Source organism: Gavia stellata, chromosome 7 (assembly GCF_030936135.1).
Source record: "Gavia stellata isolate bGavSte3 chromosome 7, bGavSte3.hap2, whole genome shotgun sequence".
NCBI classification, from domain to species: Eukaryota; Metazoa; Chordata; class Aves; order Gaviiformes; family Gaviidae; genus Gavia; species Gavia stellata.
Genome location: NC_082600.1, coordinates 7,733,113 through 7,758,938, shown reverse-complemented (window position 1 = coordinate 7,758,938; position 25,826 = coordinate 7,733,113). Strand labels below are relative to the sequence as shown.

Genomic DNA, 25,826 nt, shown 5'->3' with positions numbered 1-25,826 from the left:
TTGCCTGGAGCAGGGGCTGAGGGTCTAAAAGCCATCCTTCAACCTGGCTGTGAGCAGCTTCCCCTCTCATTTCTGCCCTGTGATGCAGCCGGAGGGGAGAACCACCACTGCTGGGTTGGCTCCAGCTGGAGGAGATCCCCTCCGGGAAGGGGGTTCCTGGCTGTGCAGCCCCCGTGTGCTCAACCAGACAAAGTGCAGGGATTTGAGGGCAACCGAGAAGCGGAAAGTCTCAGCGTATGCAAATGTCAAAATTCTCCCTGAGCAGCCACCCATGCGGTATGCAGGATGAATCATGTCCTAACGGAGCGCATTCCTGCTACTTTGGAGGGCTTTGCAGATGTGTTCCAGGTCACCCTGGGCGAGAAAACCACACACAGCCATGGTTACTTCTTCCCTGGCAGCTTGTGTGCAGATGGAGAAAAGGGGGACAGCACCTTCTGAAGGGTGGGCAGCTGGCTCCCTGAGCTCCCACCTTTCACACGGGGCCTGGGAATGCTGGAAGGAGGACAATGGGCTGCCGAGGCAGTAGCTGGGATAGTAGGGAGGCTCGGCGAGGCAGACGGTTGCTCTTGATCTAGCAGGGAGTCAAACTGGGAAGGAAGGCAACATTGGAAGACAGCGCTTTTTATCCTCTGTTTCTGGCTGGATTTTCCCCAGTGCCAGATCAGAAGGGACTTTTCCTGCTCCAAGAGACAGAGTTTGGGTCAGTAAAACAAGATCTTAATAGGAATGCTCACGCCTGGGAAAGCGGAGGTCTCCCTACAGGGCTGCATCACCCGTTGTAGTGATCTCTGGCTGCAGAAATCTTTGGGCTGGAGTGTTAGGACAGTATATCTCAGTTATGGATACAAATCACATTTTTAATACAAAAATCCATTTTAGAAGGAAAATTATTCCCAGAAATAGGCATTCATCTGCCAAACACTGTGCACATAACTGACTTTACACTTAGAAGTGCCAGAAAGTTCAGGAATGAGACCAACAATAAAAGACCAACACACGTGTGAAAAATCTACTACATTAAAGCCAGATTCAATAAAAATAGCACCTAGTTTATATGCTGCAGAAGCTGGCACACGCCTGCGAAAGCCGAAGGAAAAAGATAAAATGTTCAGAAGTTGCATGCAGTCCAGAGGAACTGAGCAGAGCAGAGAGAGTAGAGCTGATGGTTACTCAATAACTCATGTACAATATTCTCTTGTGTAAGTACTTTAATTTTTCATCCTGCTACTTCTCGGGCAGAAAGACACAATTTGGAATGCTGCTTTGGGCTAATCAATAAGCTTTGTTGTTGCAGCCAAAGTGCTTTGCAATAGATTTTCTATTACCCGAAAGGACTCCAGAACGTTACGCCGCACCATTTTCTTTTCTACTCTGCAAACTGACAGCCAATTATTTCGGCGTTAGTGGTGTCCCTTACACTGCTTGCAGCTGCAAAATGCAGCCCCTCCCCTGAGGAGCTGACAGTGTACAGAAATAAAACCAACCCAAGGCGGGAGGGGAGAGGCGCGCAGGGAGGAGGTGGTTTGCCCGGGGCGGTGCTGGCGGCGGTGGCAGAGGCAGGCGGCAAAGCCGGGGCTCGGACTCCCCCTGTTGCTCTGCCCACGGGCTCCGGCCGCCTCCCCAGGAGCCCGATCCGGCTCCGAGGCAATGCCCCCTGACAGCAGCGGGAGGACTGGCTGCTTATGCCAAAGCTGAGTTTGCTTCATTCATTTATTTACTGTGTTTACAGCCGCCCTTCTGATGCTGACCGATAGCAGCATAAGCCTCCAGCAAAGCCCTGTCGATAACCAGACTGGTCCTGGGCTGGGCTCACTGGCCCTGCAAACACTCAGGCTCCAGAGAATCACAGAATCACAGAATCACTAGGGTTGGAAAAGACCTGTAAGATCATCAAGTCCAACCATCAACCAACCAACACCACTATGCCCATTAAACCATGTCCCACAATGCCTCGTCCACACATTCCTTGAACAACTCCAGGGATGGTGACTCCACCACCTCCCTGGGCAGTTTATTCCAGTGTCTCACCACTCTCTCAGGAAAGAAATTTTTCCTAATATCCAATCTGAACCTCCCCTGGTGCAACTTGAGGCCATTTCCTCTTGTTCTGTCACTTGTCACTTGGGAGAAGAGACCCTCACCCACCTCTCTGCAACCCCCTTTCAGGTAGTTGTAGAGAGCGATAAAGTCTCCCCTCAGCCTCCTCTTCTCCAGACTGAACAACCCCAGCTCCCTCAGCCGCTCCTCATCAGACTTGTGCTCCAGACCCCTCACCAGCTCCGTCGCCCTTCTCTGGACACGCTCCAGCACCTCAATGTCCTTCTTGGAGTGAGGGGCCCAAAACTGAACACAGGATTCGAGGTGTGGCCTCACCAGTGCCGAGTACAGGGGCACGATCACCTCCCTACTCCTGCTGGCCACACCATTTCTGATACAGGCCAGGATGCCCTCGGCCACCTTGGCCACCTGGGCACACTGCTGGCTCATATTCAGCCGGCTGTCGACCAACACCCCCAGGTCCTTTTCTGCGGGGCAGCTTTCCAGCCACTCGTCCCCAAGCCTGTAGTGTTGCATGGGGTTGTTGTGACCCAAGTGCAGGACCCGGCACTTGGCCTTGTTGAACCTCATACAATTGGCCCATCCATCCAGCCTGTCCAGGTCCCTCTGCAGAGCCTTCCTACCCTCGAGCAGATCAACACTCCCACCCAACTTGGTGTCATCTGCAAACTTGCTGAGGAAACCACTCCTGTCTGAATCACCCCGTCAGGGTGATGCACACGCAGGTCCTGAGGGACTCCAAAGCTGCCCACTTCCAGATCAAGGCAATTTGAGAAGGGTTTGACTCATCTCCCCCTACGTCCAAGGAGCTGAGGGAGAGAGACGCTCACGGGAGCTGAGAGGATGGGTTAGTCCAGAGCCTAAGCTGTGCGGGCTCTTGCATGTCCTAAGCCAACGGTTTCTTAAAATAACAAATTGAGAACAAACGACACCTAAGAGCCTACTCACGTCCTAGGAAGATGCTGGGGATTTTGCTATTTACTGCTGCCCAAGCAAACAAGGGCAGGCAGGGGAATCAGAAGGCGGTTCTGGAAGGCAACACTTTCTATACCAACCCAAGCACATTTGCAATGGACATACAAATATATAGGTTGTCCATGTTAAAAAACATTATCTGTTGTTTTGTGTGCATGCAGGTGGAAGTGAGCACTGAAATTAAGACCCTCCAAAAAAAAAAAGTCTTTATTTTGAGGTTGACTACGAAGTTGTAGAAGAAGCAGCCTCTGCTCCCTCTTGCAGACAACATATAATAAAGCTTAGTCCCAAAACTCAACGAGTATTAGGAAAAATTTCTTTATTAGGAAAAATTTCTTTACTGAGAGAGTGGTGAAACACTGGAAGAGGCTGCCCAGGGAAGTGGTGGAGTCACCATCCCTGGAGGTGTTCAAGGAACGTGTGGACGTGGCACTGCGGGACATGGTTTAGTGGGCATGGTGGGGTTGGGTTGATGGTTGGACTTGATGATCTTACAGGTCTTTTCCAACCTTAGTGATTCTGTGATTCTGAGTGAACCAGGCTGAGGCTTAAGATCCCTAGACGGGTGCAGATTCCTGGTCTGCTGCTGAACAGCACACCAGCATGTTGTCCCCTTGCTCAGAGCTTGTGGCAGAACAGCAGCAGAGGCAGCAGGGATTAACTGCCCTGTTAGTGCCTGCTTGGAGGAGAAGCATGCTGGAGCAGTATCAGCAAGAGAGCTGCAACTCTAGGGGCGTGATATCATCTGCATGTGGAGGGATTTACGCACGTAACACCCCGATGTAGGGAATGACATTAGCTTCCTGAAGGCTACTATAGCCCTTCTCCTCCTCTTGCCTATAAATGTAATCAAGTTCTTCCCAGAGCTTCAAAACGGATTGTTCACGGCATTTCTGCTTCTTACATCCCCTGCAGGGCTTGGTCTCCCCCGGATTTGGCAAGAAGGCAGCCAACACCAGGCCAGAGAAGTAAGGCACCTGAGGACAGTGTTGGGTGAAGGACCACAGCGGGTCCAGCCTCCAGGTCAGCGGAGCACTGAGGTGCTTCAGCTGAGCCTCCACAGCTTCTTTTGCTTGGGACCCCTCAGGACCCCCCAGATAAATTCCCGGGGGGGGTGCTTAGGGGCTGCTCTCATTTGCCATCTTCCCCATAGCCCCTCAGCCCTGAAAACCTCTGTGATAGGAGGGAGGTGGGACCCAGGACTCCCAAAAACAAGGGTACCTGGAAGCAGGCTGCCGATAGCAGCCTATTTCCAGGTACCACTTTACCAAGAAGAGCCCAGCCTGCCTGGAAGCATTCCCAGGAGCGTGGGGCATGCTGCACATACTGGGCACAGTCGCCTTGCACCGGCCAGCAGCACTACGGGACGCCTGGTCCCAGGACAGAGACCGGGCTGTGCCAGCCAGCCCTCCCCGGGCTTGGCCGGGACAATGACGACAATTTCCTGACCTGGTAGAGGGGTGCTAGGCAGACATTTGGCACCTCCTGCCATGCACGGCATCGGGGCTGGCGGTCTTGGTAAACCCCTCTGGCCTTAGCTTCTAGAAATAGCTTCTTATAGCTACTGGGGGGGTGGTTGTGCAAACCAAAGGCAGGGCTAACCTGAGTATCAAGCCAGGAGAGCTTCACCCCGTTTCTTTGGAAATGTCAGTCCCAGCAAATGAGACTACTTGACCAGTTGCTATTGGTTTATGTTTGTTACCCAGTAATGGCAGGAAGTATTGATAATATATACATGGCTCAGAAGTGTTCCAATTCCTTCCAAAGTCCCCCCCAAAGATCTGAATTTTTACAGGTTAGGTTACAAAAGCAAGACTTGTTCAGGTGAACGATGCTCACACGAACAAATAGTTGTCATTTGCCGATGGACTGGAGGATTAACCCCTCAGATTAAAGTATTGTTTAGAGCGTATTTCTGTTCCTTTCTTAACTATTCTCAATTCTTAGGATCTTTTTACAAGCCATAATAAATAAATATCCCTGTGAAATAAGCATCTGCTATTAACATAGCTTTACAAGACTGGAAGGCAATAGGAGAGCCAAACTAATACTCCTGCTTAGGTTTTACCAGAGCCAAGTCCAGTGGCAGAAGTGCCTCCCGCCTGGCAAGCCTGACTTCCATTACAGACGCCACAGCCCGTATTTCAGGACCCAGGTCTCCACCCTGTGTAACTCGTGCAGAATCACCAGCTTGTCTTCCAGTTTTTCTCACCTTGGTGTATTTTCTGTGTTTAATAAGCACATCTTCCTCCAACATCCAAGATGTTCCTGAAAATACTGACTAGCACCGTGCTGAGTAGAAACCCTTGCTCAAGAGATCGTGGTATTTTGACCTGGAACCACAAGATAATCACTGTTTCGGAACAATTTCCCACCCATCCTACATGGGCTTTGCCCAGATCGCGTTTCCTCAGTTAATCAGGGCATGGAACAGCATCAAAAGGCTGACAGATGCCAAGTTGTGTCACATCTAATGGCTCTTCCCTTTCCAAACGGCGTATCATGTCATCAAAGGCAACTAGGCTGGCATGACATAATTTGAGAATCCCACTTTATAGCTGGTAGAAATCGAATCCCGGCGAGTCTGCCAGTAATGATATATTCCAGGTAATACAGGATTGAAATCTGCTGGCCCCGGGTCCCAGTCTTAAACTTAAGCAATGTTCTGATTTACCACCTTTCACAATTTACGAGCTTCACAATATTTAGTAGCTGGCAAGAGAGGGGAAGTAGGCAGGGGGGTTACGGCCACAGCTTCCTGCTCAACTTCATTCTTAAGTTCCTGGTTTTAAAAAAAATAAATAAATTTGGAGGTGCTGAAGGTCTCCAAACCAGAACACATATAAATATGGGTATATCACTTTTATCTATCTAACTGTATATAAGCATTTTATCTCAAAGCTGATGTCGTGATTTTAGGGCCAGCCTCATGCTTTGGGTCTGATAACATTGTGGGTAACAAGACACTTCAAGAGAATAAACCAGGGTATCAAAAAGGTACCACTTTAGCAATAAAATAAATAAACGGTCTATAAATTCAGGAGACTATTTGTCAAAGCTGCCTTTGGATTCAAATTTCCATAAACTTAAAATTAGACTTCTGGGTTAATTTACTAGACTATTGCAGCCTAATCAGTAAAGGTAATAGCTGATTTTTGAAAAATCTCTGTATAACTCAAGTTAAGGAAACATTTCACCGACCCAAAAACAAACGCCCAAAAATAACATTCAAATGCATTTCTTAAAATCAGCACTTGTAAGACCAGTTTTGTTTTTAAGGAATTCAAGCAAATTCTTTTTACATCCCTGTATAACTCAGGCAGGATTTCCAGAGCATCCCGTGCCTGGCAGCTCCCACCCAGACTGGCAGCACAAGCAGCCCCATGCTGGGTTACTCACCCCAGTTCAACACCGCACCTAAACGCACGCCTGCATACAAACCTGCATTTCAACGTAGCCATAATTATCATAAGCAAATGGCTCCCACTTGTAACAAATGGTTGTCAGCTGAGTTACCACCTTTAGCAAAGACAAGACCAACCTCAAGGGCTGTGGGAAAGGAGGCAGGCTGATACGCAGAGAAACTCTCATCGCGTGTTTTGTATCAGCTGCCACCTTCAACCCTGGCCCAGGAAAACTCTGAAGCGTTTGTTCTCCCAGAGTAATCAAATCGACTCTGGGATTTTTATTTGCTGCAACAGAACAAGATGCTGCAAGAAGAAAAATCACTGGGCTGCTCAGCTCACTCTGAGTTTTAAAGTTTTGGCCTAGAACAGTAATTTGAAAGGGTAATGATGTCTTTCCTCTGGCCACCGCTATAATGGGGGTTGAAACATTCCAAATGCTTGTATTTTTGCAAAATAAGAGGGAGGACAAAGAGAAAGATGGGTTATCCTTTATTTTTCAAGCCTGACTCAGAGGCAACCTGAACTGTAACTATCTTCCAAGATTAGCTGATGTTAACCGCTGGGGACCAAAACTCCAGTTCCTAAACATCTGGATTGCCATTTCCCCATCAGTACAACTGAAGTAACAGCACTTCCCTCCCTCGTGGGAAGAGGTACAGCCAGGCTGAGATTCACCCAGGTGGGATGGCAGAGTCAAAATCCTGAGGCTAGACGCTACTGATGGAACAGATAATATATATAAAATGTATATTTAAATATATCTAATAGATAATAGATCATGGATAATGGATAATAGATAATAGATAACAGATAATAGAGATAGATAGATAGATAGATAGATAGATAGACAGACAGACAGACAGACAGATAGATAGTTGTATAATATATATAATGCGTTGTTAGCATGCTATTAAACTTACCCCTTACACAGATGAGTTCTTAAAATTGGCCCGGTGCTGGGTCCCCCCATAAGCTGTGCTAATGCCTCCCACCTCCCTATTCCTGCCCACCTCCTGTACGCTGGCCCCAGGAGGAGCACGAGCAGGGCACAGAAATAGCACTCCATCCTTAGGCCTTCTCCTTCCCACTTCAATAACATTTGCCCAATTCTGCTCCTCTCCAGGCCATGTACAGAGAAGGGAAAGTTATTTAGGAGCCTTTCGTCTTCGCATCTCTCTTCCCAATTCATTTTAGCTGAGTCAGGAGGACCGCTCTGCACCAGCGGTGATGCAGCCAAGCCTGGACACTGCCTTACCGCCTGCTAGTGTATTTTAAGAGCCGTTGCTTGCACAGACTGCGGTGCTGCTCCTTTCCTTGTCTGCCTCACGAGCCCGCCAGCACAGCTCTGCACCTTACAACGTGCTCTCCGCTCCTGGGCTCCCAGTGGGTGTCACCAACCCACTCGATGGAGTTGCCATGACTTTTCTGAGCAGCCACTTCCACCATCAAATAGATCACCCTCACAAATCACTGGCTGCAAAGTCTGCATGGTATGTGGCTTAATTTTCTTCTCCATAATATGAAATCCAATCTGAAATGCACAGATTAGTTTACTAATCTGTGTAAATCCTATTAATAGCACTTACGCTGCTGCGCTCCCATTCACATGCTAACAAATCTGTTTAGACTGGGTTGGTTTCCCCTCATCTCCTGCAAGATCTTCGCACCTGGTTGCGGTCACGTCTTCACAAAATAGCTGGCCAGGAATGGAAACTTGTGCTTTACAGTCATCTCTCATATTTTAAGTCATGTCCCATGGTCCAATATGTTCTGGATCAAAGCATTAGTGCTGTAAATCACCACGGTGCCATCAAAGCTAAAGGGATTATAATAAGGGTTGCACAGCTTCAGTAGGGAAGGGCAGAGCCCATACCCCTCCTCTCCCCCGGCATCGCTGGCTTCTGCGCCTGCTCCCGCTCCAACGTGCCCCGCGCAGCTCCCGTCGCACCACAGCAACTCCATCCTGCCCTTGGCACCTTGCTCAAAACCGAGCCCAAGCACAAGCGAAGGACCTGCCTGTGGGAAGGAGGCGATGGACAGTCTCTGGAGCCACTGGACGTGTTCACTCCAGCCCCACACGCATCCCCTGTCACCTCTGGGTTTAAGGCGGCACGCCTGGCACCAGGGCTTGTGACTCTTGGGAAGAGCAGCCTCACTGGCAGCTGTATGGGCTATGATCCCCCCCGAGCTCAGTGTGGCCTCTCAAAGAGAAGGCACCCTCTGTTCTGCTACAGAATAAACCATTCTCTATCCAAAATGACAATATTTACTTTTCCTATAGTGGACTCCAGCAGCTTCCTACATCGCAGTCACAGCGAGAGGGGTCAGCACCAGGAACGGGAGAGGAGGGGAGCGGGGCTCGCATGCCTGGCTCCGACTTCCTAATCAAGCTGTGCATTAATTAGCTAATCCCTCTCCACGCTGCTGTCCCCCTATGCTTCATTTCACCGCTGCCCCGGAGTCCTTGTAACCGAGCACCTTTCCCATCCCGCAGCGCACCAGCTCCACACCGAGCCATCTTCATGCATCCCGGACCACGCTGTTCCCTTGGGGTAAGGACACCTCCGTGCCCTCGGGCCAGGCTGGCATTTGCCAAAACCAGCCCTTGGGAAGGGCTCTGAGCTGCGGTCCCTCCCGACCTGCCCTTGCAGGCTTCCAGCACCTGCTAACACATCCCACATCGTGTGCCAGGCAGGAGAGGATGGATGCAGGAGGAAAAGACTCCCTGCCAGGCGAGCAGCTCCCCAGACTTACCAGCTGGAAAGCTTTAATGGAGAATGGGAGAACATGGGAACTGTACCCCCGCAAAAATCATCTCAGGTGAAGGAGGGAAAAAAATCTACTCTAAATCACCAAAAGGAAGGGGGTTGAGTTAAAACTTCATTTACAAAAGTCCACAGTAGGACAAACCCACTCCCGACCCCCCTGCTAAGGGATCCCTGCCCTTTGCGTGAGTCTGTTGGCTGCGCAATCCTGACCATCCCACCCTCCCCTCATCCCAGGGCCAAGCAAGGCTCTCAAGTGCTTTCACTAAGCTCAAAGAAAAGGCTGGGCCTGTGCTGCCGAGCCAGTTCCAGCACAGCCCCAACTACATTTCCAACAGTTTTTCTACCAGAGGGTTAAACGAATGAATAGCATAAAGGATTCGGGGCTCCTCGCTTTCCTTCCCCATAGCTGAACTGCATCCACTCCCCATCCAAAAGCGTGTGGATTTTCTCTCGCCACTGTAGAAGCTTTTCGAGGTCAATACAGCTTCGCTCTCTCCTAGTTTCTCCTAAAATGGTTTGAAGTCTTTAATTACCTGAATAATTCCTGCTGGTTTGCATGAAAGTTAGCTCAGGAATTGTTTGTAATTCCTCAGTGTTGTGGAAGAAAGTGTTACCTGCACTCAAGAAATTCTCCCCAAATTCTCTTTTACAAGGGGTTCTTACTTGTTACCTGTGTTAAAGCCTGCCTATGAAGCAGCCATTTGTTTTTAGACCTGTCATCTCTTTGTAAAGGTGCCTGTTGTGAGATATTAAAATGCCACAGAGGAAAAAAAACATGAAAAAAAGAGGAATTTTTAGAGAGAGCCAACCAGCCAAGTACAATATGTGGCCAGACAGAATCAGAAGCGCTGGCTGCAGTACAAACCCAAGAGGCATCAGACAAACCACCCCAGCCACAACGGTAATGGTTCACCAGCAAAAGGAATGTAGAAAATAAAATGGGGGGAAGACCCCTCCTTCCTCCTCCGCCTTCCCCCCAAAACACTATCTGACATGGCTGATGCCGCCGGTGCATTCAAATATGCCACTCTGGAAGGACATTATTTGTTCCCGGGCTCGCTGGCTGGGAAGTTCGGTGTCACACAGAATCACAAAATCATTAACGGTCTAACCCTTAGTATTTAGGCATCACTTCTCATGAGGTCTGCCTGCACAGGGTCAGGCAGGCACGACTAAAAGAAGGACTGGAGCATGTCCAGAGAAGGGCAATGAGGCTGGTGAGGGGTCTGGAGCACAAGTCTGATGAGGAGCGGCTGAGGGAGCTGGGGTTGTTCAGTCTGGAGAAGAGGAGGCTGAGGGGAGACCTCATCGCTCTCTACAACTACCTGAAAGGGGGGTGCAGAGAGGTGGGTGCTGGTCTCTTCTCCCAAGTGACAAGTGACAGAACGAGAGGAAATGGCCTCAAGTTGCACCAGGGGAGGTTCAGGCTGGATGTTAGGAAAAATTTCTTTACTGGGAGAGTGGTGAAACACTGGAATAAGCTGCCCAGGGAAGTGGTGGAGTCACCATCCCTGGAGGTGTTCAAGGAACGTGTGGATGAGGCATTGCGGGACATGGTTTAGTGGGCATGGTGGGGTTGGGTTGATGGTTGGACTTGATGATCTTACAGGTCTTTTCCAACCTTAATGATTCTGTGATTCTGTGATCCAGCGTAGCATACCCTGGGAGAGGCCGGCTGCTTTTGTACACCCTGCTAGCCAAGGAGCTCATAAGCCACCGCCGCCTTCTCCCTGTTTCTCGCAGTCCTTGAACAAACACGCAGGAGAGCTCGGCTCACCGTCCGCCGGGAGGGTACGGCCAAAAGGTGAACTTACCTCACAGCTACACTTCAAACCCTGCCCGAGGACGGACTCAGGAGCTGCGGCTACTCATGCTGGGGCAGTGTCAGGGCTTACGGCCCATGCCTGTCCCCAGGCTGGAGGCTGCTGCCTTCCTGTGGTCTTGGCAGAAGTAGCCGGGTGTCCCCTCCATGGTCATCACAGAGTACATCCCAGTGTACCAATATGCTCTGCGGTATCTGGTGATTTCAGCTAGTACGTCAGGTTACAAATGCGGTTGCTAGACTTGGTTCTCATGCCTTTGCTATGGGGGACAAAGATATTTTGGAAGGATAATGCGGACAGGCAAGAGAAGTCACCTCTTAAACCTCCTGAAGGCTAGTAGGGGGGGTCAAAAGCCTAGATCACAAGGAGCTTTGCAGCCTGGCTCATCCCAGCATTTGGCTTCAGAAATTCGGGGTTCAAGTTCCACTACAAAGTTTGGCATTGATTCCCGCAACTCACTGCGGCATCTCGGGCTTCCACCCAGCACTCGCCAGGGAGGTGCAGTGGTGCTCCACGGTCCGGAGGCACAGTTTCTGGGAGGTGGAGGTGTCTCAGGAAATATCAGCATCACCTGGTGTAGGTGTGCTCTGGGGCTAGTGACAGAGGAATTACCGTACAGTTTCCTCCACACCAGCCCTGCAAAACCCTTTTTCACCTACCTGGAGTGCAAGCCTTCTATCAGGGAACAGCCTCTCCTCTATCTCCGATGCTGAGTTGCACAGGACCCCATCTTTAGGGGAACCTCCATGTGTCACACTGACAAAACTTGCTTTCAAATGACTTTTAATAGAAGAATTTTAAAATGTGCTCCTGTAAAGGACTGCAAACCCCGGCCCTTGGTATCTCCCTGTCCTCCATGCATAAACACAAGCAAGCTGTCAACGCACTCCTCAAATGCAGCCTGCAGCTCCAGCGGTCCTGCTGAGGTTTGCATGCTTGGAAAGAAGTTACAGGGGTGCCAGCAGCGGCCGGGACCACGTTGTCTTTGAAGCACGGGGATGCTTTGGAAAGTGATTGCGTACAAAAATAATGATAAAAAACCCCCAAATCTTTCATGCCGTCCCCTTGCTCAGCCGAACAACTTCTTCAGGCACCCATCTATTGCACCTAGTAATAAGTTTCTACTGTCATGACCTTACCTCAAGAAGTGTAACCCCAAGTGGGCTCGCAGATGTGCTTTGGGAGTAAGTGGAATCACTGAAAAGCTCTCAGAATTGAAGGGACTTCACTTGGTATGAAAAGAGCTGAAGAAAAGGGGAGGGGAGAAAAATACAGCCAATAGATTAGACAATGCAATCCGATCCACTTGAGGCACACAGGACGTTAAACTAAATGCAACTGCAACTCAAATTTAATGCAGCAAACCTATGTGTAATTAGCGTACAGGATTCACTGCCACAAAATATCATGGAGGCCAAGAGCTTTTCACCCAAAGTTTGGAAATATATACACACACACACACACAAATATATACACACACACGCATGTGTGTATGTATATACCTCTGGTCTCTCAGGGCTGGAAAGGACTCGACACCACCATTCAGTCTTTCCCCCAGCTCCAAGACAGGATGAAATACACGTCGGTATTTTCTGACAGATGTTTGTCTGGACCTGTTTTTAACAGAGAATCTCCCACCTCCCCAGGCAATTTATTCCAACGCTTCCTTTTCTTCTTCAGCTTTATACACACACGCACACGTATATTTATCTCAGAAGGTGAGCGGAGCAGTCTCTGATGACTTGCACATCAAAAGGCTTGTTAACTCATTTCTCATGGCAAGATCTTTATTGCGAGTGATGTACGAGCCCGAAAGATCCCCACCTGACCTGAGATGACAGGCTGAGCTTGGGGGACCTGCAGATGGGGTAAGGGGGGCAAATGGGAAAGGAAGGGGAAATTAATTCCTTTCCTTATTAACCTGTCAGATTTGGTCTGCTGATAAAAGAGAGACCAACTTTTGTATACTCCATTTTTAGACTCCAACACGAAGTTCCTCTGGTTTCAGTAAAATCAATACACTTTTGGCTTCCTCAGCAGCCACCTCGGAAGAGATGCTGTCCTGTCAAACTTAAGTAAGGCAAAGGAGGGGATGGGGAATGAGGCTGCGCAGCTGGAATATGCAAATGCCAGGATGGAGAGTAGCACTTTTCCAGCCCGCCCTGGATATCTATTACCTCCACTTTTGGACTGACAATGCACCAAATGTTTCACTGCCTGGGGCCTTACAAAGCCAACCGGCTTTTTTAGCTGAAAGCACTAATGTAGAAAGGCAATTGGGAATTAATTATTTAATGTGGTTCTCATTGGTAGAAAGCTTCTACCCCTCCTGCATCTCAGCTACCATTATACATATGTTGCTTTCTTCAGACTACGGTGATTAGACAGCAGCGGAAAATTATGGCTAAATCCCGTTCCCACTTGCAATGAACTCCATTTAAATCGACAGATTTGCACTCAATAACTAGAAGTGCAGTTTAGCCCTGTGCTACGAAAACATCGTTTGTGACAAAAACCGTAGACAGATCTCAGCATCTCCATTTCTGAAAAGAAGCCGTCTCATACCTCCGCTCCCAACCCCTCTCTTTGACAGGCAGCGGAAGACTATCCCTATTTAAAAATTAAAATCCACGCAAGTAGCCCTATTAGTAGGAAATCGGAACGAGCTCCCTTTAATGTGGCTCTTCGGATGCCTCACTGGAGCAGGCGGAAAGGTATATCCTGAATCCGCACCGCATGTTGGTTCAGCTCCAGCTTCTCAGGGATTCCCAAGATAAGCATCTATTTCATTTAGAGCCTTTTTAGTGAAGCAAATGTCCTTTTGAAGATCTCTCTGCAACAGCTGCATGCCAGAAACCCCCAGCCAAGTTACTTTAAGAGCTTAAGAATCAGGCCCCGTGTATTTAAAAAATAAAGTTTGCAAAATAAGATTCTGCAGCGGGGCTGAGAAGGGCCATGAACTTACGCTGCCAAACATCATACACAGGAAAATGGTAACTTCTGCCCCGCAGTCACCAGCTCCGAATCATTCCGGATGAAGCCCCGACAGGATCCTACCGAAATTCAGCGTCGTGAATTACACCAGGAATTAATTTAACGTAATGTGTCGTCTATTTCCAAACACAAAATAGATTGGGGTTGCTTTTTTCCGGCTCTTCAGATGAAAGAAATACGACTGCACAGATGTGCTTTTCTAAGATCCAGTGGCATGAAACCTGAAATACCCCAGCAAGATTCAGGAGCAAGAATTTCTAATCACCATGGAAGCACGACACTTTTGAAGGTCTATGAAATTATATACCCGGGTCTGAGAAGGGTAAACTTATCCGTCTGGGCAGATCTGCTGATAGAGACAACTCATTTTCTCCTGGAAAGCTGTGTTATATGCTGTTTGAAAAAATGATCAGTCATTAGAGACAGGTTTATGCTGGGAAGAGAAAGAAGAAAAAAAACAGGGCTGGGAGAGATGTTCTGTAAGGGAAAAGGAAAGGCAGCGTGGAAGTATTCCCTTCGTTTAAGTGATTCCCTGTGAATTCGGCAGGCAGAAGAGAAGGCGAGCTGAGCATCTCTCAGGGCCAGACGGAGCGAGGCTGGCGACGACGGAGGCATATGGAGACCCACCCAGGGCGCAGACGGAGCGGAGGACCCCCAGACCTCGGCTTACGCAAGGTGACCTTTCCCCTCTCTAAAATTTCAAAGCTGGCGTTGCCGGCGCTGAACAGACTGTGTGCCATATGTAACATGACCTCAGCTCCGCTCTGCCAAGCCACTGATGGCATCACTAATGAGAGGTGAAAGGTCCCTTGCTTGCAGCTCGCTCAGAAACCCACCGAGGCAGCGGGTGCGGGATGAGCCCCCCGACCCCTTACCCCCGCAGGCAGGCACCCGCTGCCCCACCGCAGGGCCCGGCCGCCCTCCCAAAATCACACACGCCCCCATCCAAGGGGTTGGCGGTTCCTCTTCCCTTGGCCCAACCGCAACCGGCACAGTCCCCGGGCAATGACAATATTTGTTCAGCACCCAAATGCAAAGCGCGGAGCCCCGTATGTAAATCCTGTCCCCCGTCCCTGCTGCCACCCTGCCAGCCCCCCGGGCAGCACCTTCTTCAGAGCGAGGATTATGCCGTTCGCATCGGCCGGGTGGGGAGATGGATCCGGGCTTGAAGATGGCGCAGAGGGCCGAGATACACCCAAAAGGGCCGGGTTTGCACCCCCCAGCACACCGCAGCCGCGGGGACGAGGTGGCCGGGCCTCGGCGGGGGACCCGCGGGAGGGCGGGGGGGGGGCAGATGGGGTCACCTCGGTCCCCTTTTTTTTTCCTGTGAAAATAGGGGCGGTTGGGGGGTTTTTTGCAGGTTTCCCGGTGTCCAGCCCCCCCCCGCCCCCCCCCCCCGCCCCGGCCATCACGTAAGGAAGGGACGGAGAGGACCCACTCGCACCCCGCTCCTGAGCACCCGGCTGCCTGCCCCGGACACGCGTGGGGAAGGCCCGTGTGCGCGCGGGTGGGTGTCACTGATGCGGGGGGGGTATGTGCACACAGCGCTGGGGGAGCGCTCGCGCGGCTCAGTGCGTGTGCACACGGGTGGGTGTGTGCACACGCGTGTATGTCTACACGTGTGTGTGTGTGTGCGCAGAGGGACGGGCGTGGACACGCGGGGGTGCAGACAGGGATGTCCATGCATGCGTGAGCAGCTGTGCGCACGGGTGTCCGTATGCACTCGGGAGCGGGTGGGTGCCTTCGTGGGTGAGCATGCACACACGTGGGTTGGGGGGTGCCCGCGGGCGGATGTTGGGGTGTCAGCACGCGGGGGGAGCACAGGTGCGTGTGCACACGTGGGTGGTGGGTGCACACGGGTGTGCGTGCGAGGGGGTGGCTGGGTGCAGACCAGAGCGCCTGCACACGAGTGGGTGTTGCAGTGTGTGCACGCAGGCGGGTGTGCCCCCGCCGCCTCCTCCCGCGGCTCCCAGCTGCGAGCAGCGCGCAGGCTTCCGCGGGCGGCCCCTCCGCGCCTGCGCTTTGTCCCACGCGGGACCGCGCGGTGCCCGGCGGCCGGCTCCCGCCGTGCCGGCACCGTCGACCCCCGCCGCGGGGCTCCCGGGGCGGGCCGGGCTCCGCCGGCCGGGCTGGAGCCGCCACCGCGGGCGCGGAGGGGGCGCGCAGCGGGCCCGCCCGGGCGCACCGCGGGGAGAGGGCGTCCTTGGTTTGTTTCGGTTTTGCGAACGACTCCTTTATGGCACGTGTGGCACTGCTGAGGTAGAGCGAGGACCCCCCCCACGGAGTACATTCATCCCACCCGCGGCCGCGCTCCCGGCTCCCCACGCAGGGCCAAACCCCGCGGGAAAGGGGCTGTCTTTAAGCCTCGTTGCTTTTCTGCTGCGGATTAAGTTTTACATCGCATCCCGGCGCGGAGAAACTAAATTACTCGTTTCAAATACTTACTCTCCCCCCCCCCGCGCCGGCCCGGAACACCCTCATTTCAGACAAAGCTGCCCACGCGTGTTTGGTTGCGCTGGGGCTCATTCCGCAGCTGGCCGCAGAGTGGCTGCAGAGGGGCAGCCGGGGCGTGTTTTTCCTCCCGCGGAGGAGCCGCACCTCGGGGGGAACCTCCCGCCGGTGCGGGGAAGCTTGTGCGGGGGGAAAAGCAGCTCCCGCGGCAGCCCCGCGCCCAGTTGGGCCGCAGCCTAATTCCAGCTGCACTATCTTATCGGGGGGAAAAAAAAAAAAAAAGGGCCAGAAACTGCAATTATCATTGTCTCGGGTTACGGCAAATGCCATTATGGTGAGAAATGGGAAGGAAAACAATGCCGCGAAAATGCGAATCGCCTCGCTAATAACGCGCTGCTGCTGCGCGGGCCCTGCGCGCCCGCGGGGGGCTTCCACCCCCGGCGTGGGGGGGCGCGGATCCCCGCGGCGGCACTGCGGGGATTGGGGAGGTGTGAGCGGCTGGGGATGGGGGGGGGGTCCTCCTTTGAGTGGGGGGCCCGCAACTGTTGGGGGGGAGCTGCACACTCCGGAGGTTTGTGGGTACCCGAGGGTCGTGTCACGCAGGCGGACACGAACACGCAGGGGAGATGCAGCGCAGCCGGCACGGCTGGAAGGCAAGCCTGCAGGCTTCCGCGCAGAAAAGGAGTTAAACCCCGCCGTTGTCCTTTGATTTAGGAAACGGCTCATCCAATTCAGTTCCAGATTATTCAGGGGCAGACTGCCTCGCTCGCTCCCTCGCTCCCCACACCAGCCCAAACATCTTGAAGTAATCAGCAGCTGAGAACGGAGACGTCCCCCTGGCATCTCAGGTTAAAGAAGGAGGTCCAGGAAAATGTGGTAGAGCCATTACAAGAAACCTGAGATGCATTCATCAGAGACTCCAATTGCCATCGCATTAGGATTGATTAGAGACCAGCAGTACCGTAATGACCCGGAAAGAGGGGCATACGGGGATTATTAATATCAGACTTCTTAAAAAAAAAAAAAAAAAAAGAGGAGAAAAAGAAGGAAGGAGGAGGGAAAATTTAAAAAACAAAAGCGCATCGCGGGGCGGCTGCTCGTATGCAGACTTACCTGAGGAGCACGGGCACCGGCCAGCCGCCCAGACGAGAATTTATCTAACTTCTGGGGAAGAAAAAGCAAACAAAGATGGAAAAAACCCCAGCTCGGGACCCCCTGACGTGGCCCGCTCCCATGCACGGCTCGCCCCGAACCCCCCGGGGCTGCGCAGGCGGCGGCTCGGGGGGGCCCAGGCGGGGGCCCCGGCCCGCGGCCCGGCTCACCCGCCCGGGCCAAAGGAAGCTGGTCCCCGGGCCGGCGACAGCAAGGACGGGTTAAGAAGGCTCCAAAGAGGAGCAAGGAGACCTCGGTGGCTCGTCTCCTCCTCGGCTCCCTGCGCCAAAACAAATCAGCCCCTCCTGGTCTCGGTTTAAATGTAGCTCACTGGATAATTAACTCCATCTTTCCAGCCCTGCTTTAACTGTTTATTTAGTGTCACCCCGTATTACCATCACTAGCACTTTCCTCTGAACAGGAGGAGCTGGAGGGTTTCACCTCCCAAAAGGAAATTCTTCGTAGCTTAAAAGAATCGGCATCCAGGAGGTACATTAGCGAGCAGGAAAGGGGGGGAGGACGGGGCGGGGGGTGCCACGGCAGAAGCAGGGGAAAATACGGGTGTGGGGGGACAGGGACCGAGAGACGTATCGGAGAGAAAAAGCCGACGCCTGGTCACCTCTAATCCTGTGAAAAAAGCCCCGGTAAGTGTGCGAAGAAAGAGCCCTTTGTGCCCCGGGCATCGCCGCCGCCGCCCCGTCGGGGCCCCGCCGGGAAGGCCTCGTCCTGCCCCTCGCCCCGCCGGCCCGTCCCCCCTCCGGCCGCCCCGGCCCGGCCTGACCCCGCTCGGCGCGGGGGGACGCTGGGGGCCGGGCACCCCCGGGGTGCGGGGAGCCCGGGCAGGCCGGGGCGGCGGGCAGGGACGCGGCCACGGCCCCCCCCGCGGCCACCGGCTTTGTTTTTACAGGTGCCTGGAGGGCAGTTGCCGAAGGAGCCGCGGAAGGTCGCACACCGCCTCGCAGGCGCGTCGGGCCACAGGCTGCCGCGAGGGAAGAGCGGTGCGTGCGGAGAGGGGCTTGTCCTCCCCCGCTAAAAAAGAGAGTAATAACGGGGGGGAAGGAAGGGAGAGAGAGAAAACACAAATCCCGTATTGTCTGGGAGCAAGGCGGGGAAGCCGGCTGGCTCCCCTGCGCCTCGCGATCGGCGGGGAGGGCAGCGCGGGTGCGGTATCGCGTTGCAGATCCTCACTCGAGATAACGAAATGCGATCTATTTTTCAGAACAGCAAGTGGATGGGAAAGGAGCCCTCTACAACACAAACCTCATTCACTTAATGGGGCGGTTTTGGATTTCGCCTCCGAAAGGTTCGGAAAGCGGCAGCGTTGTGTTACTGCCCCGCCGGCTCCCAGCCCGGTTAGCATCCCGCCAGGCGGGGCTCCGGGGGAGAATGCACCGCTGATGTTATTTGGTCGCGCTATTTGTTTCCCCCAGACCCTCACACTTAAAGAAAAAAAAATAATTAAATTTATTTTCGGTTGGGGAAGAGCTTTATTTCTAAGGCCGGGGGGGGGGGGGTGGTGGTGGTGTGGGAGTCGCGTTCGGGTTATTTTTTCCGCTTTGTTTTGGTTTTCTGGCGAAATCCAGGAAGAGCCGCGGAGCGTTGCGGGGGATCCGTCTCCATCCCCGCGCTGCGCTGTATAACGCTGCATCGAATAAATAAGCATCGAATAAATAAGCGATCGGTGCCCCGGCAAGCGGGGCGAGGCGCGGAGGCCCCCGCGGCCGCGCAGCGGCCCCCTCGGCCGGTCGCTTGCTCTCCGCGGGCGCGGAGGTGCCAGGCCCCGGCGGCGGAGGAGACCCCCCCGGGGCGGGGGGGCGAAGCCAAGCGCTTTGCCCCGGCTGGAAGCGGGGTGAGCCCGGCGGGCTGCTCCTTCTCTGCCGAAAAACGAAAGAGAGAGAAGCAGCCGGCGGCAGCTCCGCGCCGTTGTGTTCCTGTTCGGTTATTGAGTTATTTACATCTGCCTTATTATTTTTTATATATTTTTTTGCAGCGGCTCGAAAGTCTTTTTTTTCTGGGTGATTTTCAAGGGCTAAATGGGATGGGATGGTTTGGGAATTCATTTACCTCTTTGCGGGGTTTAAAGTGAAAGGTTTCCAATTTTTAGGAAAACCAACCCCGGGCAATAATTAACATTGATGCTCCCGGTTCTCGTCTGCAGCGTGCATCTGCCAGGTGGAGCCCGGAGAGCCTGTCCCCTCCTTGTGCGAATGTTGGTGACAGGGAAGAACAAAGTCCCGCTCGGAAGTCGCGGGGAAGCCTGGGCTCAGCCCTCGCCCGTCCCTGTCAGCTCCGCCGCCGGCCGCATAGGGATAATTTGCTTATTCCCAGCAAGAGAGGTGTTTGGTTTGGTCGGCCTTTTAAAAGGCAAAAGGAAAAGGAGAAATGCGAGGGCAAGAAAAAACCGCTCTCGTTAAAATGGCAAGGAGCTTCCTCAGCCCCGCTTCGCATTTCTCTCCTCCTCATCCTGAAGGTCTATGCCCTCCGGTCCGCGCTTTGCCCGAACCGAGCACCTCGTTAGAAAGAAAAAAAAAAAAAATAATAATGGGAAAGTGAATAACAATAAAAAGGAGGGACGGGGGGGCCCATCTCCCAGGCTGGGCAGGGCACTGCTCCTCCAGGACGCGGCCGCGGGCGGCTGCGAGCCCATGCGTTGTAATTCTGCGCACTTGCTCCAGACTTTAGGGTATTAGTTGATTTTAGAGCCGGGTTTAAGGCTCCGTTCCGGTCCCCACACAGCTGCCTTGTCAATAAGGATCTGTTCCAAGCAGACATTCCTTCTGGGAGGACATTGCAGCTCTTTAAGACTTCATCTGCAACATCATAAGTACTAAAATAAAATGGCAAGGGAAAATTACCAGACACATGGTCATGGGATACAGAAGCGCCCTGACTCCAGCGTGCATAGTAAAGTCACTGTACAGACTGGGTGGCAGGGGCTTATTTTAAACAGCTCCGAGACGCGAAGTGCATGGGAAAAACAACAATCCGGATTTAGGGAAAATATCGGGACCGGCCTTTCCCGTGTCGTATCGCGAGGCGGGGAGCGGGCAGAGGCTGCGGGCAGGGAGCGGGCAGCGGGCGCGCCGCCGGCCCCGGCTGGGAGCCCTTCTCCGCCTCGGCCGCGAAGGGGCTGCTCTGAACCGCGGGCACCTGAAGTCAGAGAAACCCGAGTGTCTTCGGGGGAGACAAACAGGTTTCGAAGAGCCCCGCCATGGTTATTAGCACTCGCGGGGCGAACTCGTTGTCGAGTCGCAGGCGTTCCGGAGCGCGCTTAAAATACTGGTTTCGACTTATCTAATCAAAGATAAATACAGTCATAAAGACACCCTCTTCCCACCGCTCCCCTGCCCTTATCTCACCGCATTGTCCTCATCTCCCAGCCCGTCCCGGCTACTGACAATAGATTATCTTTGCTTAGGGAGCCTAATTGTTTTCTAATTTTTTAAATAATTGCTTTTGAGCGAGGTGTGCAAATGAGGATTAGGCTAATTAAAGCGCCGCCGGTCGGTGCAGTTTTGCTGCCCGCCGCCCGCTCGGCTTCCTGGGGGGGAGCCCGGGGAGCGGCTCCGCGGGGCTGCCCCCGCCGGGGACCCCCCCGGGGCCAAGCGGGGCCGAGCGGGGGGCGGGGGGGGCCGCACGGGGGGAGGAGGGGGCGCACGGGCCCCGCGTATTATTTAGCTACTCGCTAAAGCATTATTTATTCATCCCCAGCATTAAGGTAATTAAATACGGGCTGGCTTGGCAGGGGACAGCGAGCGGGCGGGGGGGGGGGGGGGGGCAGGGGTTTGGGGGGAAAAATAGAAACGAGTGGAAGAAAGAAAGACCGAGTCCGCCGGGAGCGGCGTCCCCAGGGGTGCGCCCGGGGGTGCGGGGCTCCCCCCGCCGCCGGGGCCGGGGCCGCACCCGCGCAGAGGCGGCGGCGGGAAGCGCAGCCGCGGCGGCCGAGGCCGGGGCCGGGGCCGGGTCCCCGCCGCCAGGCCCCGCCCGCCCGTGCCGAGGCTCTGCCCGCCGGGCCGGGCTGGGCTGGGCTGGGCTGGGCCGGGCCGGGCCGGGCCCGCCGCGGCGGGGGCCGAGCCGCGGGCGCCCAATCAGCGCGGCGCGGGGGCTCGGGCGCTTTAAGCGCGGCGGCGGCGGAGCGGGGACAAAGTCCCCCCGGCGCCGCGACGAGCATCCCCGCTCGCCCGCCCCCGGCTGCCGCCGCGCCTCCCCGCTCTGGGGCCGGGACCAGGACCGGGACCGGGCCCGGCGGGCGGCTGCCCCCCGCCCCTCCGCCGCCGCGCTCCCGCGGGGTGCCCGCCGCCGCCGCCGCCTCCTGCTCCTCCTGCCGCCGCCGCGCCCGGCCATGTCGATGCTGCCGTCGTTTGGCTTCACGCAGGAGCAGGTCGCCTGCGTCTGCGAGGTGCTGCAGCAAGGGGGGAACCTGGAGAGGTTGGGCCGGTTCCTCTGGTCGCTGCCGGCCTGCGACCACCTGCACAAGAACGAGAGCGTCCTGAAGGCCAAGGCGGTGGTGGCCTTCCACCGCGGCAACTTCCGCGAGCTCTACAAGATCCTGGAGAGCCACCAGTTCTCCCCCCACAACCACCCCAAGCTGCAGCAGCTCTGGCTGAAGGCTCACTACGTGGAAGCCGAGAAACTGCGGGGCAGACCCTTGGGCGCCGTCGGCAAATACCGCGTCCGCCGAAAATTCCCCTTGCCCCGCACCATCTGGGACGGCGAGGAAACCAGTTACTGCTTCAAGGAGAAATCCCGGGGCGTGCTGCGGGAATGGTACGCCCACAACCCCTACCCGTCCCCCCGGGAGAAGCGGGAGTTGGCGGAAGCCACCGGGCTCACCACCACCCAGGTCAGCAACTGGTTCAAGAACCGGAGGCAGCGGGACCGAGCGGCGGAGGCGAAGGAAAGGTACTTGCCACCCCCCCCCCCCTCCCCGTACCCCCTTTTCTCCCCGTTCCCCCCGTGCGGGGGGCGACCGGGAGCGCGGCGAGCCCTCGGCGGCGGATGGGGAGGGAGCAGAGAAAATACCTCGCTCCCTCCAAATCCTATTTTTCCTGAACCGCGTCGCGTTTTTCCCCCTCCGTGGAAACCCAAGTGGGTTTTCCACCCGAGATCCACCGGACCCCGCTCCTCGCCACGCCACCCCACCTGCCCGGGGGAGGCGGGGAGCAGCGAGCCCCTCACCGGCCTCTCCAGGCCGCTCCGCCGCCTTTGTTTGCTTTCTGCCGCCCCGAGTTCAACCGGGAGCGACGAGGTCCCGGAGCCTCCGGGATGCCGGGTCGGGTATTGCCGGCGATCGGGCAGGGTAGCTCCGAAGCCCGAAGGAGGGGGGAGATGCAACCCCGGGATGGAGAGGGGAGGAACCGGAGGGAGACCGGGATGGGGACGCGCTGGCCGGGCCGAGCCGCCGCCCCGCACCGAGGCCACCCCGGGCGGCGCCGGCGCCGCCCGGGGTGGCCTCGGTGCGGGGCGGCGGCTCGGCCCGGCGAAGCAGCCGGCCACGGAGGGCATCGCCCCCCTTTTTGTCTCCTCCAGCAAGCTCCCCCCCGCCCCGAGCCTTCTAGAGGAAAGCCCGCACCCTGCTCGCCCTCGGGCCGCGCTTTCATTTTTACTTAAAAAGAGAAAAATCGCCCCAAAAAATCCCCCCCGTTCTCCGACGTCTCCTCCTCAAATTACCGGGCTGTGCGGTGGACAGCTATTTATAGGAGGGTAAAAAGAAATGGGGACGATCGGTTATGAAAATATTAGGTGCTTTTTTTGTTTTATTTTGTTGTTTTTGGGTTTTTTTTCTGGGGAGAGGCATCTGCTCCCACGATGAAATAAAACGCAAAGGATTTACCGGGGGTATCAACGTGGCGCCCATCCCCGGCGCCTCCCGCCTGCCGTAACATCCCCGTTGTGGGTTTTTTTTGCCTTTCTGCAGGGAGAATACGGAAAACAACAACGCGGCCACCAACAAACCGAACCAACTCTCGCCTCTGGATGGGAGCAAACCCCTCATGTCCAGCTCCGAGGAAGAATTTTCTCCTCCCCAAAGCCCGGATCAGAACTCGGTCCTGCTCTTGCAGGGGAACCTCAGCCACGCCAGGAGCTCCGGCTACTCCCTGAGCGGCTTAGCCGCATCCCAGACCCCTCACAGCCTCCAAGGCCATCAGCTCCAGGACTCGCTGCTGGGACCCCTCACGTCCAGCCTGGTGGATCTGGGATCCTAAAGGGCCGCGGCCGGAGGATCGCGAGAGGAGGTTCTGCTCGGGGACAGAGGCTCTGGGTTGTACATAGAGGACAGCACCCGGTTTTACAGCTCACCCGCTGATGCTTGGTGGGACTCTCGGCTCTTTCACACAACCCCACATCGGCTCCTGCTCCAGTTCCCCCCCAGCGTCTCCCACTATCACCCACTATCACCACGATTTTTATTTTTGATTTTTTTTTTTTTTCCACGTAGCCAAACGCAGAGAGCGGCAGAAACCCTCAGCCCTTCGAGTTCAAACGAGCTGGTCCCAGCGGGAATTACAAAAGAAAAAAAAAAAAAAGGGGAAAAAAAAAAAGAATAAAAAACCCGAACCTAACCCCAGCTGGATCCGATTCCACCCAAATAAATCCCAGCCCCGCAGGCGCGGTGGGGCAAGGGCGGCCGGCGCATCCCTGCTGCTGCCCGGCCGGGTCCCCACGGGGCCGGCGAGGAGCCGGGACGGAGGCAGAGGGAGCGAACCGCTGTACCGAGCCCTGTGCTGGAGCAGGAGGAGGGAGGGGAAGTTACGTTTACATTTTTCATATTTAGCCTTACCAGAAAGATTTCGATGTAGTTTAAATTTAAAAAAAAAAAAAAAAAGGGGGAAAAAAGGCAAAAGCTGCAGTATTAGTTTTACCAAGTGCCTGTGTCTTACCGCGGCTGTGCGAGGCGGTTAGCGAGCGAGCTCCCGTGGGCCCGCGCCCCCGGCTTCCTTCTCCTCCGTGGTGAAATGCATCGATGTGGCTAAAAATTAGGATGATAATAATAATAAAAGTCGACGGCCGATTCCCCCTGAACGAGTATTTCTCAGGCTGCCCCGCCAGCTCCACGCTGCCTTCTCCCGTCTCCCCCCGCTCACCGCCTTCCTCCTTCGGCTTGCAGAGAGCCCGCGGACGACGCTGTCTGTCTCGAGTATTTGTTACCGAAAATCGCATGTGCTTTCAGGTTTATTTTCTATTGTACCTAAACAGTCTAAATTAAACAACGCTGATGGCAGAACACCCAGGCTGCGCTTTTCTTTGCAGGGGCGAGCCCGTGCCCCTCTGCCCACCCTTACCCCCCACCCGACGGGCTGCATCGGAGGCGCTTCGGGCTGCGGGGGGGACAGCCGCTGCCTCCGTAACCGAGGAAGGAGGGGGGAGAGGGGACCCACCGGAGCGGCTTGCGTGGGGTCGCCCCGTGGGAGCCGGGCGCCCAGCCGGGAGGGAGCGGCTCGCCCCCCGCCGCCCGCCCCGTCGGGGCCTCGCTGCGGCCGGGCCGCTGGTGCCGGTCCCCCCTGTCAGCGTTTTGCATCATTGCGTGCGTGTTTATTTAAGTCGCTGCCGTGTTTATTCTCGGGGTCTTGGGCCATGGAGAAATGTCACCCTCTGCAGGAGGGTCCTGCCCGGCCGGAGCGCTCCGCGTCCCTCCCGTTGCCTCCCCAAACGGGCCCGCCGCCGCCGGCACCCGCACACGCTCCAGAGCCCCCCGCGGACCCCCACCCGCGCCGGGGCGGTGGATCCGTACCCCCCTCGACCTCCCCGGCTCCGGCTGCGGGAGAGCCGGGGGCCCGGTGCCCGGGCTGCGGGGACGGTTTCCCTCCACCCCCGGCCTGGCACCGGCCGCCCCCTCGGGGCGCCCAGCCCAGATCCCGCCGGGCTTCCTGCGCCCCCGACCCCTTGGGGGGGCATGGCCGGGGCAGTGGGGGACCCCCCGCCCCCCGGGCGGGACCCAACGCGGCTCCGTGGGAGCAGGGCGGAGGGCGCAAATCCCGCGCTTGGGCGCGCAAGCTGCGCCGGTGGGCGTTCATCTGCGTGTCTGCGCACATCCACGACCGCGGGTGGAGCCGGGGCAAAACCCGACGTCGGGTGGGAGCGCGGAGCCCCCCCCTCCGTGCGCAGCGACCCCCGCCCGGGAAGGGGGCCTGGAGCCGGGCCCCGCTGCGCGCCCCGCGGGGACCTTGGGGGACGGGACGGTCCGTGCCCCCCGG

The 25,826-nt window shown here is 55.4% G+C and overlaps 1 protein-coding gene across 1 annotated transcript; it reads left to right on the top strand.

Annotated features, from left to right (window-relative positions):
• The first annotated feature begins 21,973 nt into the window (after positions 1-21,973).
• LOC132317317 (homeobox protein SIX1) lies at positions 21,974-23,837 on the top strand. The gene is made up of 2 exons (XM_059819705.1): positions 21,974-22,533; positions 23,549-23,837. The coding sequence occupies exons 1-2, from the start codon at positions 21,974-21,976 to the stop codon at positions 23,835-23,837; spliced, it is 849 nt and encodes a 282-aa protein (XP_059675688.1).
• The last annotated feature ends 1,989 nt before the right edge of the window (positions 23,838-25,826 follow it).